This window comes from Corythoichthys intestinalis, chromosome 11 (assembly GCF_030265065.1).
Source record: "Corythoichthys intestinalis isolate RoL2023-P3 chromosome 11, ASM3026506v1, whole genome shotgun sequence".
NCBI lineage: Eukaryota > Metazoa > Chordata > Actinopteri > Syngnathiformes > Syngnathidae > Corythoichthys > Corythoichthys intestinalis.
In genome coordinates this window covers 40,929,094-40,946,489 of record NC_080405.1, presented here as the reverse complement: position 1 = coordinate 40,946,489, position 17,396 = coordinate 40,929,094, and the positions used below count along the sequence as shown (strand labels likewise).

General features: G+C 38.8%; 2 protein-coding genes across 5 annotated transcripts in view; one reads left to right on the top strand and one right to left on the bottom strand.

Moving 5' to 3' along the window:
• The first annotated feature begins 2,782 nt into the window (after positions 1-2,782).
• rab9b (RAB9B, member RAS oncogene family) overlaps positions 2,783-17,396 on the top strand; it is a 27,530-nt gene continuing 12,916 nt past the window's right edge. Inside the window, exons 1-2 of one of the 3 annotated variants that reach the window (XM_057850332.1) lie at positions 2,786-2,862; positions 4,912-13,794. In XM_057850332.1, the coding sequence (XP_057706315.1) occupies positions 4,930-5,538 (609 nt within the window). In that variant the 5' untranslated portion in view covers positions 2,786-2,862; positions 4,912-4,929 and the 3' untranslated portion in view covers positions 5,539-13,794. Of the gene's footprint in view, positions 2,863-4,879; positions 13,795-17,396 lie in introns of those variants that run through there. The other 2 variants (XM_057850331.1, XR_009064819.1) reach the window with 2 other exon arrangements.
• LOC130924031 (myelin proteolipid protein-like) overlaps positions 12,642-17,396 on the bottom strand; it is a 19,817-nt gene continuing 15,062 nt past the window's right edge. Inside the window, exon 7 of one of the 2 annotated variants that reach the window (XM_057850328.1) lies at positions 12,642-13,315. In XM_057850328.1, the coding sequence (XP_057706311.1) occupies positions 13,166-13,315 (150 nt within the window). In that variant the 3' untranslated portion in view covers positions 12,642-13,165. Of the gene's footprint in view, positions 13,316-13,354; positions 17,305-17,396 lie in introns of those variants that run through there. The other variant, XM_057850329.1, reaches the window with a different exon arrangement.

Here is a 17,396-nt window from a genome sequence, read left to right as displayed (position 1 = left end):
TTTGGTTCAGATAGGTACACACACACACTCACATTTATATTAAAGTAGTTTTTCTCCCTTACCTTATTGAAAGCAATCAAATCAAAATGTTCCCATACAGGGGAGGATCGCTCTTTTCGCGCAGGTTCCATCGCAAGCAAAGGACAATGCTCGAAAAAAGATTGCACTGGTTGCACTGTTGCGCACAGATGTAACAAGTACAGGAGCCCGAAATCCACAAAATGTGAGATAACAGGCGATCGCCATTGCATTTTGCAACCAATTTATACCGTTGTCTGTCCTGTTTTTGCAATGTGCGCCAAACGTTGGATCACTTCTGAAGCACTCACGAGATTCAGCCGGCCGCCGGCCGCCGGCGAGGCTTCCCGCGTCATCATTTCCGGGTTTTGCCGAAATGAAGCGCGCCTCGCTACAAGCTTCGTGGAAACCCCCCTCCCATTACTCGACACAAGCTTCGGAACCTCGGCTCATTTTGTCCCATCACTAAAGTAATTACTCAGCGTGGCCTGCCTCTTCAAAATTTTGAGAAGTTATTTTCTCGTGTCCGCCGCAAATACAGTGGTCAGCCATCGGTACGCAAAAGCGTATGGAAGCCGTTGAGGGCCAGCGCATTTGTCTACGTCCAGTACGCATGCGCGCATGCGGACCACTTATGTGCACCCCTGTAAATATATATATATATATATATATATATATATATATATATATATATATATATATATATATATAAAATCTTTAGACTTAAACACAGTAATAATTGTTCTCCTATCCAACACAATCTTATTTTTGATCTTTCACATGATGTACTTCTTAAATTCTTTCCAAACTGTAGCACTAAAGGGGCAACCATAAAACGAATGAGTCACATTTCCAGATAAAGTTTACAAAAAAAAAAACATTGTTGTCAATATCAAGAAATCGTGCCGTGCTAGGGCGTAGGTTTGCATAGGGACGGTAGGGACATAACACTACCAACTTTTCAGGATGCTGAAATCGTCCCAACCAACTTTTAAGCAACCTTATTTGCATTGTATAATGACTTCAGTTATATAGGCGATTATGATTGTCTTCCCATAGGTTGTAAGTATAAAATTGACCCTACCGTTAATAAGTGAAATTACTTTCATTATGTTCAAACTTACATTGACCCCTTTTCACTTGCTGAATGTGCCAGTCCATTTTTTCCCCCACAAATGCACGTTTGATTGGCTGATGACTTGACCTCCCCCATACACACGCATTCAAAGCCCCGACACTAATACATGCCGCCTCCTTTGAAGACAAGGAATATTTGGGTTTTTTCCTGCCAGCAGCAGCCACTGTAAGTAATGTAAAAAGACATCAATGTTGTGGAAGTTGGGAACACACCACAAATTTTTGAAAGTCCGACCTGCATCAGAGTTAGCATAACATTAATTTGTGTGAATTTCCCGAACTCGAGTAGAAAGCTGCTACAGAGAGAAATATCCTGTTTTCTACTGTTGACGTTAATTAAACTGGGAGAAATGTAGCGAATCGAGGTTTACCCCCTTCTCCCCAATTTTCAATTTTATTTATGTGGTCTTAAAGCAGCCTAAATAAGCTTTCATTTTTTGGGGGGTTTGGCTGTGCTTGTGGACAAAAGCAGTAGTGTTTTACCTGAAGGTATTGATCATTTAGCGTATCAATTAATTAGATTGATATTTGTGAGAAATGTAGCTCTGACTCCCTGTTCACCCAATCTGTTTGGTCTTTTTAATGGTCTTATCAAAGCCCCGTCCCCAGCAAAAAGTGTACACGAGGGTTATTCTGTGATATCGTCCCTACCAATATTGAGACCAAACTCATAGGCGGAGTTTGACTTTTGGGGCAGAGGGGGCACAACATGTTGATGACCCCAAAACGCAGTGTCTGCAATAAATTAACTTACAAGAATGTTTAAAATAATAAGTTGACAATGAGCGTTTTTTGTTTCCCATCATTCTAAATTCCAAATCAGGCTGCTGAGGCAATACTTTTCGCCAAGATCGTCATCCATTGAATTTGGTATGCCCGCCGGTGTCATGCCAATGTAGTTACCCGAGTCAAAAATTGTAGCCCCTGGGCGGATCAATATGAAGGTAGATCTGTGTCTTTATTATTCAATCGAAAAAAAGTTACTTCAATTAAAAAAAAAAAAAAAAAGTGGCTTCAATCAGAATATATATTTTCAACCAAAAAAAGTCACTTCAATCAAAAAAAGAAAAATTTCTATCATAGAAAAAAGTTTTTGAATGCGAAAAAATATTTGAGATTGAAAAATTTGCATTTGAACACTTAAATTTTCATTGTAAAAGATATCTTTAAGATATCTTTGATTGAAGCTATCCTTTTTGTGTTTGGGCCATATTATGATTAGGACATTTGTGTCTAAATAATTCAATCCCCCCCAAAAGTTGCTTCAATCAAAAAAAAAAAAAAAAAAAAAAAAAAAAATCCAATCAAAGCAAACGACTGTCTAAGGTGCTCGAAAAATAATTTCACTGTTTCACAATGACACTTTTCGGCCACCAGGGGAGGGCCTGGACCACCTGGCCTCCCCTTAAAATTCGCTTATGACCAAACGTACACCCTTGGCGCCATGTATGCATTATCTGGGTATATATTATGCAGAATCTTTAAAAAATATCTGAAATATTTGCTTGCTACAGTTTCCCATTACACATTACTTCAAATTAGTTCATCAGAATTTTCACACTAAAAGACTTTCTTTGAGACCGTGGGGATTCTGGGTGGTGCGTTTCCTACGTTTAGCCAATGGGGGCGCTTACACGTCACGACAACCAATCTCATTTCGATGTAGGGGACTGGGGCAACGGCATAGTATTAACCATCTAGGACGGGGTAAGTACCAATTTGACTTGTTTTCTCACATACATATGATATAGCACTGTGTAATACGTTCGTCTGCTGCTTTCCGAGCGTCTTTAAACTGTTTGAAGTGCTTATGCCTGGATGCTAACAGCTAGCATGACCAGCATGGAACGTCAACAAGCCCACCAGGGTAGCCGGTGAGCTTGCTAAATTAGTTGGAAAAGAGGTCGGACGTTAGGTTTTCTAATTTTAACTTTCAGTATAATTGATATTCGCACCTTTGTCCATGTCGTATGTGCGGTCATAAAACATTTAATCGTGAGTTCGACTCTACAGGGAGGCAAATGGCAATGAGTCGCAAGCTCAATTTGACAGGCTGGTACATGTCTGCGCATGCGTAGGACTGTTTCCAAGAGTCACTGTTGTTGACGTTGTGGGGTATGGCTAGAATTACCCTTACTTTGGTTGTTGTAGTTGATTAACATAATGATTCCTGACTTTTTTAGGTATCTGTATAAAGAAAAAAAAAAAAAAACTTGATTCTGGCGTTTAGATCATCAAAGTTCATTAGTCGATATGACTGACACAACAAATAGTCGAGCTCTTGACAGTCACCTTTACTTTGTGTGAATATTAGATGTTTTATTTTTTAAATAAGCTACCTGACGCTTTTTAAATTGGGACTTTCAAAAGTTGAAGAAAAAAAAACCTCCCTGAAGTATATGATTTCAGGACAATCACAATATTTTCAGCTGATTTCATATAACCATAATTAGTTTGCATGTTGAGGTATTTCAAATATGTGCAGACGACAAGTTCATGAAATTTGACTGTACATTAAACTTTTATTCAACTTCTCAACCCTTATCAGTATTTCTGAAATGTTTGCAAAGAATTATGCAAATTAAATAGAAGCTGATAATGTGGTTTAACACAGAAACTGTAAATGTACTAGTACATTGTCACCAAAAACTGCTTTCTGAAAAGGAACTATGAATGTTATGTTGCTAGCTACAGATACAAACTGAAATACTATTTCATTTTTCAAAGGTATCAAACATTTTTTAGAGTGCCAAGAGATGAGTAAAAAGACATCAGTGTTGTGGAAGTTGGGAACACACCACTAATTTTGCTTTGAGAGATGAATAAAATCAGAAAAAGGAGGCATTGTTCTTCATAGAATGATGGTTTTAATGTATTTATTCATCCTTTTTTTTTCTCGAACAATCCTGATAGCAAATTCAAAATAAGCAAATTTTTGCTTTGCTTCAGTTTAGGGCGGCAGCTATCGATAATTTTAGTAGTCGATTAATCTATGAACTAGTTAGTTCGAATAATTGAGAAATGGGATTATGAACATAAATTTAAATACCTGAGTTTAGCCTAAAATATTAAAAAAAAATAAAAAAATCAGGATCTACGTATAACAGAAGAACAATTGGCTAACTTGTATGGCTAGCTTAAATGCTATAGATTGCTAATGTTTTTTTCCTTTAACAATGCTCTTAACAAATCAAATATTCCCACAAAGAACACATAAATATACCTATAAACCAAATTACGAATGCATTAAAATCCTACCAAATCAATAAAAATAAATGCAAACACTTTCAAAACAAACATCACACTGCCACTTTAATTAAATGAATACTCGAATCAGCAAAATTTAATTTGAAGGTTTTTTCTAATCGAATTACTCGAGTCAATTGATTAATCGTTGCAGCACTACTTCAGTTGTATGTCAACTAATCTGGGTAGTTCTACATTTAGGACTGGACTGGTTAGACCATATTGACTGGGAAGGCTGGCATTGAGTGATCATGATTCACTGCGATCGAATGATCGCTGCCAGCCCTTCCAGTCAAAATGAATTGGATGTCTATTGCCGTCAATGGCAGCCAATGAGTTCATACTTACAAATTTTTAAAAAATCAATATAAAAACCTCATCTATACCTACTGTACAGATTTTTTTTTTCAATCTTACAACCAGACTCGGCTCTGTTAAAACTTGTCTTACTATTCCTGGCCATTTTATCTGCTTTAAGGATGATTTAAGCCCCTGTTGTCTGCTACCCAGCAAGGAGGGTTGATCACGATGAGTGGGAAGAGCTTCCTGCTGAAGGTGATCCTGCTCGGGGACGGAGGGGTGGGCAAATCCTCCTTAATGAACCGCTACGTCACCGACCGCTTCGACTCGCAGTCGTTTCACACCATCGGCGTGGAGTTCCTCAACAGGGACCTGGAAGTGGACGGACGCCTGGTGACCCTTCAAATCTGGGACACGGCCGGCCAGGAGCGCTTCAAGTCCTTGCGCACGCCTTTCTACCGCGGCGCCGACTGCTGCCTGCTCACGTTCGCAGTGAACGACCTGCAGAGCTTTCAAAACCTCAGTTGCTGGAAGAAAGAGTTTATGTATTACTCTGATGTGAAAAATCCCGAGCATTTTCCTTTCGTGGTGCTGGGGAACAAGGTGGACATGGAGCAGAGGCAAGTAGGGGAGGACGAAGCGCGGGCCTGGTGCGAGGAGAACGGCTGCTTTCCTTACTTTGAGACCAGCGCTAAGGACGACACCAACGTCACAGCCGCGTTCGAGGCAGCCGTCAGGGAGGTTCTGGCCGCCGAGGAGCATATTGACCACTCGGTACTGAGCGGGACTATAGATCTCCACGGCAACCGTAAAATTTCTCGTGGGTCCTGCTGCTAACGGGTCGACTTGGAAACCTCTGCTTATATGTGGGTAGATAGTGCCGGTGAGTTATTAGGGTACATGTAGGGCAGGTACCAGTTGCCCTATGATTCTTAAGATAAGGTACAACTGAGGCCCTGTTCTTTATTGATACTGATAAGATTTAATCTGGGGAGAGCAGTGTCAAGAGTGCAGCTGCTATCGAAAGGGCTGAATTATTGCCCCAACCAAGGTACAGGAGCACTGAAACGCTTATTTTGTACTTCCTTTAATGTTGCACATTTGACCCTTTGTCCTTTATTTCTGTCCATAATGCTTTCAGAATGTCAGTGGAACCTCCAAAGTTGAACACGATCCATTCTATGACGGCAGTTGACTTCAAAGTATTTAAAATTTAAGCACATGCTTAAAGTAACATTTAACTTTAGCTCATCGGTTGCCATTGACAGCAATGGTACTGATTCATGGTATTCTACACTTTTTTAAGTTTAATAAGTTTAAGAAAAAAAAATACCGGAAATCATCGTGCCTTTTAGATGAAAGGTGTCAAACAGGCCTGCGAAAGTAAATCACGTGCATCGATCGATTACATGTTTTAAAATTAACATTTACCGTTTGTACCCCCCCTTTTTTTTTTTTTTTTTTAAAGGAAAGTAAAATAAATGGATAAAAAGAGAATTTTTTTCAACTTTTAAAGAAAAAAAGAAATTCAAAATAAATTTACCCATTTTTGTTTTGTTTTTAAAAGGGGAAAAAAAAACTAAAAATGACCTAAGAAAAATTCCCTATTGAATTTGCTAAAAGGGACAATTTGGACAATTTTGAAGTCAACAATGTCTCTAATCAACTCAACAACTATCAAAATACCGGTGTTCTGCAATTCCTTGCGTGGCGAGACGTCTACACACTGCTCAGTGCGCTTGTGCAAGCGTCTGCACGCATGCGCACATCGGTTAAAAGCGGCGAATACTAGCTATTTTTGTTTTTGTTGAGTTTTTTATTACCTTTTAATTGCCTCAAAATACTTTTTGCATGAACTTCCCTCTCATACTTTTAACCATTGTGTTTTCTTGTGGTACCTTTAAATCAGAGTGTTAGTCACGTAGCGTATTTAAACCATCCTTATTTTATACAGCTACATTTATGTATTTTCTTAAAGGGAACCACGGATGGAAGGACATGTAGTTCTTAAAAGATCAATCATAGAACAAGTTATAATAATTTGATATTAAAAACCCTCTCAATGTTTTTGTTTCAGTAAAAATAAACTAGTCGCTCGCCATTGTTGTTGATGTCGCATGGCGGTGACGTCACATGGCCACGCTGCCGGAATTCCACGTGTCACTCTTTAAATAAATAAATAAATAAAAACCTTGTCACTCTTTAATTATGTAAGGTAGTGACTTAAATATGCCACAAGGTGTCAGTGGCGAGTTTTAAATTAATTAGGGATCAAGCCATTGAGTACGTTTCGTCCCTAGACTGACGCTGTAGTTTTCCTTTAATCCACTTTGGGCTGTAAGGCAGAGAGTAAGGAGAGTGGACACAGGCGTTCAGATTCGTAGCTCGTGCCGTTTAGTAGCGTAAGCATTGGCAACTCTTTGCCAACAAACATAAGTATCATATAATGAAAATACAACAAAAATATATTACTCAAAAAATAATGTTCTCAAAAAGAGCTTCAATCTGTATTAATGAGGCCCTATTCTCTCTTAGTTAAACAGCAATGCAAAGAACTGGCATTCACAAATTCACTATCAAAATAGATATGCAAAATGCACATAAAACTTACTCAGACTTTGGTCAAACTCTATTCAAATATTTTAACAACTCGTTTAGCTCAACGAATACACTGGATGGCAATATTTAGTCACAATATACAAACTATGATGCTGGGAGCCATTATCAGGAGTCCTGTTTGTTATGAAGGCAACACTCAAATGAACGTATATCACAATGGGCCTGCACTAAACAGGAAACTAAGGCGTCAGTTGAGGGACAAAATGTACTCATTGGCTTGATCTCTTATTAATTCAAAACTCGCCATTGACACCTTGTAGTGTATTTCAATCACTACTTTACATAGTTAACTCATTCACTCCCAGCTATTTTCACCGGAGCAAGGCCCTTCGCTCCCCGCCGTTTTACTGGATTTTGACTGATTTTGCAAGGCCCACAGAAAATTCTGTTGTATTGCTATATAAACATGGAACCCACCAAAAGAAAGATTAGACTCTCTTCTTTCAGCAGAAAAAAAGTTCGTCTTTTACCATTCTTTAGAAATCAGCATTAGAAAATAGCTTTGTTTGAGCAATTTTCCAATTTCTGATGAAAAAACGGAGAAATTGAGCTTTTTGTGAAAGCATACATTTCAAACATAACTTTGACATTAACACAGCTATTTTTTGCTTTAGTTACATCCCAAACATCTGAATAATGTTTTCCTTTTACAAAATAACATAAACAACAAGACAAATAGAGCTTTTGATAGCAAAGTAACAATTTATTTACATATAACTAACTGAAAGATGACGCTATTGTTGCCGCGACAGCCGGTTAAACTTTTCTCTCATCTCCGCCTGTTTCAAAAAGATACATTTTTTTGGGTCTCTGCGGGCTCTGCTTGCAAGCAGCATGGAGTCAACGGCATCTAGTGGTCCTGGTCGTTCTGCTCGGTCGTCCGCCGCCTGGCATCCTTTCGGTTGTCTTCCGCCGGCGCCACGGCTTTGCAGCTCGGCCGTTCATTGCCGTTGAATAGGCTTACCAAATGCGCTACTGCCACCCAGTGGCCAGTTTTATTGCTTTAAAATGGATTTTCAGCTTTGTGCTTTTGAGCTAAATTGAATGAGAACCCAGAGATGTCTCTTTTGAAAAAAAACGTAAAAGACGTATACGTCTTTGGGACACTGAAACAATTAAAAATAGAACATATTTATATGTTTTTTGGGAGCAAATGAGTTAAAGAGTGACACTGTGAAGTACGGCAGCGTGGCCATGTGACGTCACCAACAATGGCAAACTACTAGTTAATTTTCTAAACATTTTTTTTTACAAATTTTATTAAAACAAAAACATTGAGAGGTTTTAATATCAATGATAATTCGTACTAACATTCATCTTTTAAGAACTACATGTCTTGCTAACCGTAGTACCCTTTAAAGCATTTTTAGTACATTCTGCCCGCCTGCATCTAAACAAAACAAGTTGAAAGCGCATGGTAGTACTTTGGGTGTCAAATTTTCATCTTGTAGACGTTTCGCAAATGTAGGCCATTTTGGCAGAACACCGGTACTGGCCGTTTCATTTGCTAATCAATAAGTGGTCTATCAGTCGGCACCAGACGAACGATCGCTGCCATCCATCCCAGTCAAAATGGATTGAACGTCTAGCGTCATCAGTGGCAGCCAAATGAGTTAAATACTTATAAGGGTTTTTCGACATAATAGCCCTCTGAAGAAAACCATAACTACGTGGCCAGTGGCAACTCATAAGATTTGCACGTATCAAGTAACTATTTGGATGTTATTCCCCAAAAAGCCTTCCAAATTATATCACAGTTGGGATTTTCTACATTTTTGTTCGGTACAATGTGAAAAATGTGTTTCCCAAAGCACACTTAACTTTTCGTAGCAGCAGCATGCGAGCGGATGAAGTATTTACCGTTTGCGAGCTGACATCTGTTATTCTACCAATGTCGTCATTGCTGATAGGTACGAAGTGGCGATGGCCGCTGCTCTGTGATCGTCTTTATTGCCATTGATATAAAGGGAATTGTGAGCTTTGTTTCCGCCTCAGCTGTCTTTTTACAACCACCCTAAACTGTAGCTACAGGTGTTATTCACGTACTGTATTCAGGCCAGTGTCTCTGAAGTAGCCTACATTTTCTACTGTTTATAAACTGCTGTTTATTTCTCGGCAAGGCATCCTTCCATTCCGTTGTTTTCGCAGACACTGTGCAATTTTTCAATCAGGGAAGGATGGATTTCTGTCCCTGATGTGTCAAAGTGGTTATGATTATTGCACTGAACAAATTTCCTAATCAGGGCATGCTTTTAATTCTACCTACTTGATTGTGTGGCAAGCTTTAACGAACCAGTCTTTTTTTAAGCTACGCTCATTCCTAAGGTCTTTTTTTGCTTCACTGATAACGTTTATTACATGTAGACCTCAGTTGAACGTGGTGCATTGCGCAAGACCTCTTTTCATACAGTACACAGTGAACTGTACATAAAAGAATTAATAGAACTGTATGTTTACCTGATTTCTGCTGGATGGTACTTTCATTTCAATGACTTTAGTATATAGTCACAACTACCAGATTAATTGGGAGTTTTTGGATAATTTCAGAAAATTGTGGTTTTTAATATGTTAGTTGTTGCTTAAATTATTGCATTATACACAATGCTTTTATAATTTATTTCTGTGATGTTTTAGCACTATGTTCTCACATCATGCTCTTATGATACCAGCCTTGTTTAATTCTTAAAATCTCAGTGTTATACTGCAACAGAGTGTGCATGCGCAAGACATGTTGTGGACAAAATGACAAGTTATGACTTTGCCTTCACATGGGTTTGCAAATGAAACATGATGTTTAGTAGGGGTGTAACGGTACACAAAAATCTCGGTTCGGTACGTACCTCGGTTTTGAGATCACGGTTCGGTTCATTTTCGGTACAGTAAGAAAACGAAATGCAAAATATAAATGTGCTAGTTGTTTATTACGCACCTTTCAACAATAGGAACATTAGCCTATACAAAGCTAGAATTCTGCTCAATTAGTAGCGGGTATTTAAAGATAATCCAACAACAATTTGCCTTTCAGACCCCGCGTATTGGTCAGCTTTCTATCTGGAAGAAAAAAGAAGTCCTGTGCTAAAGAGAAAAGCAATCCCAATGACAAAGATTTTAACATGTATTTTACAAATGAAATGCCTCAGTGAATCATTTTTTTCCCTTATGAACAGTTTTCGAAAGCTTTATTGGTGGATTTTCCAAAGTTAAAGGCACACAGAAATTAATAAATTTGTGTAAGCAGGATCTGTGTATTATTCTTATCATTTAATTACAGGTGTTTTAGCTCATTTCAATTTTATTTAAATGAGCTATTATTTATTTTGTGTTTTCATTTGACAAATGTGATGTAGTATTCATTTATATTATATATTTTATGTTGTATAACTTTAGTTCCTATGTAAATATTAGTTCTTACTTGTTTTGTTGTGGTAGGAGGGTTTTGTATTGAACACGGGGCCGTGTTGGTTATTATTATAGCAGAGAGGACAGCAGTAAATCAACAAAGACAAGTCAACTGTGCCCCGATCTAACACTCAAGAGATCTGATGGACTCAAAAAGTGGGTTACGATTGCATATTAGTTTGAAAATCGACCGGATCCACCGTATTTTTACACGAGTGACTTCCAGTCTGCCCGATCCTAGCTACCGGTAGTAGTATTGACGCAGGAGGGTCGCGTCTCGCCTCAAATAATAAACTCTGCCGTTCTTTTCGCGTGCGATGTGTTGAGCCGCTTCTGGGACGCGTCTAACACGCGGCTGCACTGCGACTGGTCTGCATTGGCTGATTGACTTTGACGCCCGCATTTCACCGCATTCTCGCGGCGGCCACGTTGTCTCACCTTTGATGTTTCTGGGTTATATTGTCCTACCGTGTTGGTCCTCGTTACAGTAGAGAAGACGGAGTAAATATAATCTACACAAAGAAACTGTAACCCGATCGACTCACAGCCTCGAAAAGTAAGGGTTACATTATGTCAGAAACTGGTTCAGTACGCCTCCGTTCCGAACAGAGCACCACATACCTAAACGGTTCGATACAAATACATGTACCGTTACACCCTTAATGTTTAGACTTTAAGCTTAAATTCTAAAGCTTTTTAACTGATACAAAATGTCCAGTTCTGGACTTCAGCCTCACCATGTATATTATTACATTCACGCAGCCCTGTTTTGAAAGTGGTAGCCCACCAGGCCTATAAAGTACCTGATTTGTAATAATTTTTTTTCCCCCATTTTGCCATTTAGTATAATTTCAATGTTTCTCATCCTGTTGAAAGGATTTAACAATGTTTACCTGAAATATATCCTATCCATAAACAGATTACCTACAGTATATCTGATTTCATGTCAGTGTTCACGTTGCTGTAATATTCATGAATGTAAAACCTAATGTTTGCTGCTTCCATTAATGGCTTAAACAAATGTTCATGTATTTCATTTCTCTCTTATGTTCAGTCCATATGTGAAAGTTGGAATTCCCAACTTGTTAACAATCTCATTTCTTCCCTTGCTAAACTCTTTGCACTACATTTGATAAGACTGGTTGTCTTTGCTTGAGTGTGAAATAAAATTTATAAAACATTTGTGTGTGTGCAACAGTGGAGCCTACTGTCATGCCTTGCGGATTGCTGAAATATTGCCGCTTTACCATTGACTACAGTATTTCTATTAGGAGTGGGAAAATCTTGGTACCTCACTAAACGAAACGATTTGCGATACAAAGCTCACGCTAACGATATGATATAGCTATGCGATTTTCGATACATTAGTCAGGAAATCATTCTAGAATATTCTACAAAAAATAAACAGAAAAACAAGCTTCTGCTGTGATTTGGAATGAGATTATCACTAGTAGACGTCTAATCCATTTGAACTGGGAGGGTGAATGTTCATTCGCTGCCATCCCTCCCATTTCAAACGGATTGAACATCTATGGCTGTCAGTGGCAGCTAATGCCAGGCAATGAGTAATTTTGGGCCATTTAAGGTCATTTACCTGTTGATTTTCAGTTACTTCCTGTTGATTTTGGGGTATTTTATGGGTCACTTGCTGTTTGTTTCGTGTCACAGAACTGGAATTGACCTGGGAGTCACCCAAATGAATGGGCAGTGACTCAAACTCAACATGAAATGACCTGTAAATGCCCTAAAATGAAAAGCAAGTGACCTGTAAATGCCCCGAAAATCGGACCGAATGACTCTGAATGCTCTGGTTTTGAAAGAACGAACGTTCCCAGTCGAGCACAGTCAATGGCAGCCTTTTTTTTTTTTTTTTTAAATTGACACCTTTTTAAAACGATATCTCGATTCTTGACAGGAGCATATCGATAACCTTTTGGGATACAAAGTATCACGTTATATGACCATTTCGAGATTATGTCACACCCCTAATTTCTATGGAAAAACTTTACATTTACAGCAACAACCTACACTGTCAAAATGATGCTTTATACTAAGAATTCCACGTGATCACAAAAGTTATGTACAAATACTGCCACTATATATAAAAGATGGGCATTTGACTAAATAACTAAACAAGCTGTCATGGGCAGGAGTCCCACTACTTTGATCCTTGCAGTGCATGATAGCATTTTTATTCTCCCTTCACTTAAAGGGTTGTCAAAAATCTCACAGAAGAAAGGAAAGGAATATAGTACAGTCAGAGAACGTAACAGTAAATCGGCATTAGAAATTGACTGAGAACAGCTCAGTTCATCCAAAACTACCAAGCAATAAGGGTCATATTTTTTGATACATAAACACAAAATAGCCAATTTCTCATGAAAACAAGATCGAGAAGGAAATCAAAGATTCCAATGATAATGAATTACAATGAGGAATCAACTGGTCAGGAACTGTCAGATAGATTTGCAGGGTAGGGGGAGCGCAGCGCCCCTCCTTTATCCCGCAGCCACTTCCCATACAGGTCGCCGTCTCCCTTCTTGGACCGGCCTCTCCGCTTCCTCAGGTTCATTGCCAACTGCAAGGAGGAGTGCACCTGAGGACAAGAGGAGGAGAGAATACAAAATGCCCAACCAAGAAACAGCATCTCCGTCACACAGTGTCACACAGCCAAAGATGGGAGTGTTTCTGCGGGGTTAATAAATCTTTCAGGTGCTCTGCACAAAACTAGAATGTTCCTTTTATTATCAAATAGCACAACAGAAAAACATTTTATCAAACATTTTACAAATGCTCCACTAACAGCAAGATAAAGCTTTCACAAAAAGGATAAAACTACATTGCTAGTTTTAAAAAAGGTTAAAAGTTAATACCGCCCCAGTAAGTTAAAAGATGTTATACAATAACTACAACAAAATTCCTTGAGAATGAGAAACAGGCAAATTCAAAGTACCTCAGTCATGTAATAAAAGGAGTCGACATCAGAGAAAATAAACTAGTTTTTAAATGTTTGTCTGCAATGTCCGTAGTTGCGTAATTAGCTCATAAACAGACCAAGAGAATGTTATGTTTATTTTTAACTCATTCATTACCAGCTCACAATTATCTATAGTCTGTGACATGGTAGTTAATAGAATAAAATTAATGTTAATGTTTCATTAATAACACCAATTGACAGTGATAAGTCCATTTGGACTGTCGAAGTAAATTTGAAGTCGATCACAGTCGATCGCTGCCAATGAGACATTAATGTCTTGAGAGTTGTTTACAATTGTAGAGAAATGCTGTCTTCAAATGAGGTTAGACTGTACAGCAGGGGTCTCAAACTTGTGGCAAAGTTGCAGTAGGGGAGCAAATTGCAGTGACGTCTTAAGTTTTTTTTTTTTTTTTTTTTTTAAATTACAAGTACAAAACAAGAAGCTCAGGTTAATGACAGTTTTCGGACAAGTTTGTCAATAATTTAGCCAATGTGAATTAGGCTAGGTTCATACCGCAGGTCTTAATGCGTATGTCCGATTTTTCGTGTTTTTCCGACTCGAGTCAGGCATTAACTTGACGGTCCGAACGAGACAGGTTGCATAAAAGTGGACCATTTCTAATCCGATCTGGGTCACTTTCGTATTTGGTTAAAATTCGATCTGGGCCACATTTATCCAAAATGTGGCTGTGGTCTGAACTGTCAAGTCCCCCAAATCAGAATATATGCAGAAATTTCGTCAGCAAAGAGCGGGAGAGGAAGGGTGCTACATTAGCGATGGAGCTGTGCATATGTGCTCAGCTTGAACGCAGCTTTTAGGGAAGAGGCAAGCTTGACAACAGTCATAAAAAAATAAAACTGGGAATCCTGAGAATGCTCGTTTTTCTTTCTGTGCTCCGAATGAGCATTTCTTACACGGCCGAGAGTCGGGGCAAACTGTCCGTATATGTATGTGTCATGCACGCACTGTCAATCAATATAAACGTTGACTATAAGACTAAACTGGGATTATTTATGTCTTATTTGTGTCCTCTTGTTGGAAATCAAAATATGATCACCCTAGAATGACGTTGAGCCAACATTGTTTTGATGCCCCTGCGGGTCAGTTTGTTGTCAATTAGTGCGCACGCCTGATACTTGAACGTACTCAATGGACAAAGGCAGTCTGAACAGACGCGCCCCCCCCAAAAACATGACAAAAATTCGGAATTGTGCATTAAGACCTGATGTATGAACCTAGCCTGAGAGACAGTAATTTGATCGGAATTACACAGTGACGCCAGGTGCATAGAAAATATACAGTGTCGCTCAGCCATATCTTTCCAACAAAGCCAATTTTAGGAAAAGTGAAGACGATAGTTTTTGGTTGGGTACAGGTACAGCCTGTCTGATGTGTACTTTTATATATGCAGAGAAAGTTGTAATGCTTAAGAATGTAGAATATGTAAAATAACAATGTCTGATAATGACTTTTTTACTGATAACCCAATATTGTCCAACTCCAAAAATCCGATACCAATATCAAACAGATACCGATATAAGTGGTGAACTTAACATATTATTGCCACCGTAACTTTTGGACTATAAGCCGCTACTTTTTTTCTTCTCGTTTTGAATCCTGCAGTTTATAGTCCAATGAGGCTTAATTGTTGATTTATTTGGGTTAATAGGTAACACTTTATTCAACAGCGGCATCATAAGACTGTTATAAGACCGCCATAATTATGACATGACACTGCCATGGGCATTAATGAACGCTTATGAGCGATTTCTTTCGGCAAATTTTCTCAATAACTCAATTTATGTCCAGCTCTGATCTTATACATCCGTTCAGTCGTGAGATAACTTGCCTGATGGCACAAAATGACATCAGTCATAAGCATTCATTGATGCGCATGGCAGTGTCATGTCATAATGATCCTGTCCTATGACAGTCTTATGACGCCGCTGTCAAAGTGTTATCGGTTAATATCTTTTTGTGTAAATATCCCATAATACGTTGAGGACAGCTGCGGCTTACATTCCGATGCAGTTTATCTATGAACAAATGCTGCTTGAGTGTCAAATCTAGTGGGCGGTGGTTTATAGTCAGATGCACTTTACAGTCCGGAAAATTACGGTAAATGTATTGTGATGTCCAGGTCAAATGGAACAATCCCAAGCATTTTAGTCCAGAGACATCTAATGGTCAATAAGCATAATTTATGTGCTAAACTGTGACCAGCCCTTGTACAAAGGCAGAAGGCTTCTACATTCAATTTGAAGGCAACATGCGTATTGGCCAAAAACCAATAATGTAAAATCGATGTCGATATCAGATATTATTTTATATTGCTTATATCAACTCTATGTAAAATAGCAGGGAGATGAGAAGGACCTGTGTCAACAGTCTTAATTTTCTGAAGAACCATTATTCATAAAGATTGATAAAATTGAATTATCTTTTTTTTGTGTGTGGAATACATGATGTGGCTCACAATTTGAGATCCCAGCTGTATGGTATAACACCGTGGAGTTCTACACCACGAAATAGCAGATTATCAAAAAAAAAAAAAAAAAACCCAACAACAATTTATGGATTATATTTCTGAAATAAAGCTCTTGTAATATTTCTCATTATATTATTAGTTGCATCTAATGAGTGGTAGGTAGATTTATGTTTTGCACTGTGGCTCGAAGGCCGAGTCTTTTCCATATTTTTAATCCAGTGAGGTTACTCTATAAGCACTTTCACCATCTCACAAGTGTGAGAAACTATTTCAGACCGTACTCGATCAAACTGAACAAGAATGTCCTTTGTTCTGAGAACGAAAACAACAAAACCATCTCAAATTCCTTTCGCCAACTCACTCACAATCCATCATTTTTCATTATTCAAGAGGAGGTGGAGGTCATGTTAGCTGTCCCCATTGACGCTTTAGCTAAGTCTCGCCCTCTCTTTGTCTACCAAAATCCTTTCCCCTTGACACCTAACCCCTGGTGGAGACGTGTCTTGCAGCTGGCCCCCAGACTGGCTTCTCATTGGCCACTAAAAAAAAATGGATCTGACTATTATTGAGGTTTCTAACCAGCTCGTGAGAAAAGTCCCGAGGTCAGCTGCGAGACTGCAAATGCGTGCTTGTCTGCCACCATGGCAACCAGATGTGAGGAGTAATAGCCAGTTACCCACAAAACCTATTGTCCGCTGCACGTGTTGCAAAGTGGCTGTTACGTCAATGTTAATTTATTTTCTTTTTTTGTCACTGTGGGAAGTGAAATGTTTAGTCTAGACACTAACCTCCAGCAAGTAAAAAGCCCATGCACTCGTAATTGTTTAGGGATGTAGCCATGGAATAAAACTGCCATCCCCAACCCTCATAGAAAAGTAAACAAAAAGATAAGGTAGAGAAAAGAAAGTTTTGAAAGTCTGTGGCCCTGAAAACACCCAAAAGTTGTGTATCCAAACACAAGTGATAAAAAGGAAGAAAATTCTTGCAGTCCTTTAATCCCCGTGCTTCGGCGACCGTGCAGACAGGAAGTTGGCGAGCCTAACAGCGTGCACCTATGCCCTTCCTCCCCAGATAGCGCAGCACTGCAAAGTTATAGGTGGTTGATGCAGTATAGGTCAGCTGGAAGAAGAGAACAGCAGACAGGGGGGCTCATTAGAAGAGAAGAAAAACAAAGACATGATTAACTGCTAATGACATTAATTAGATCCCAC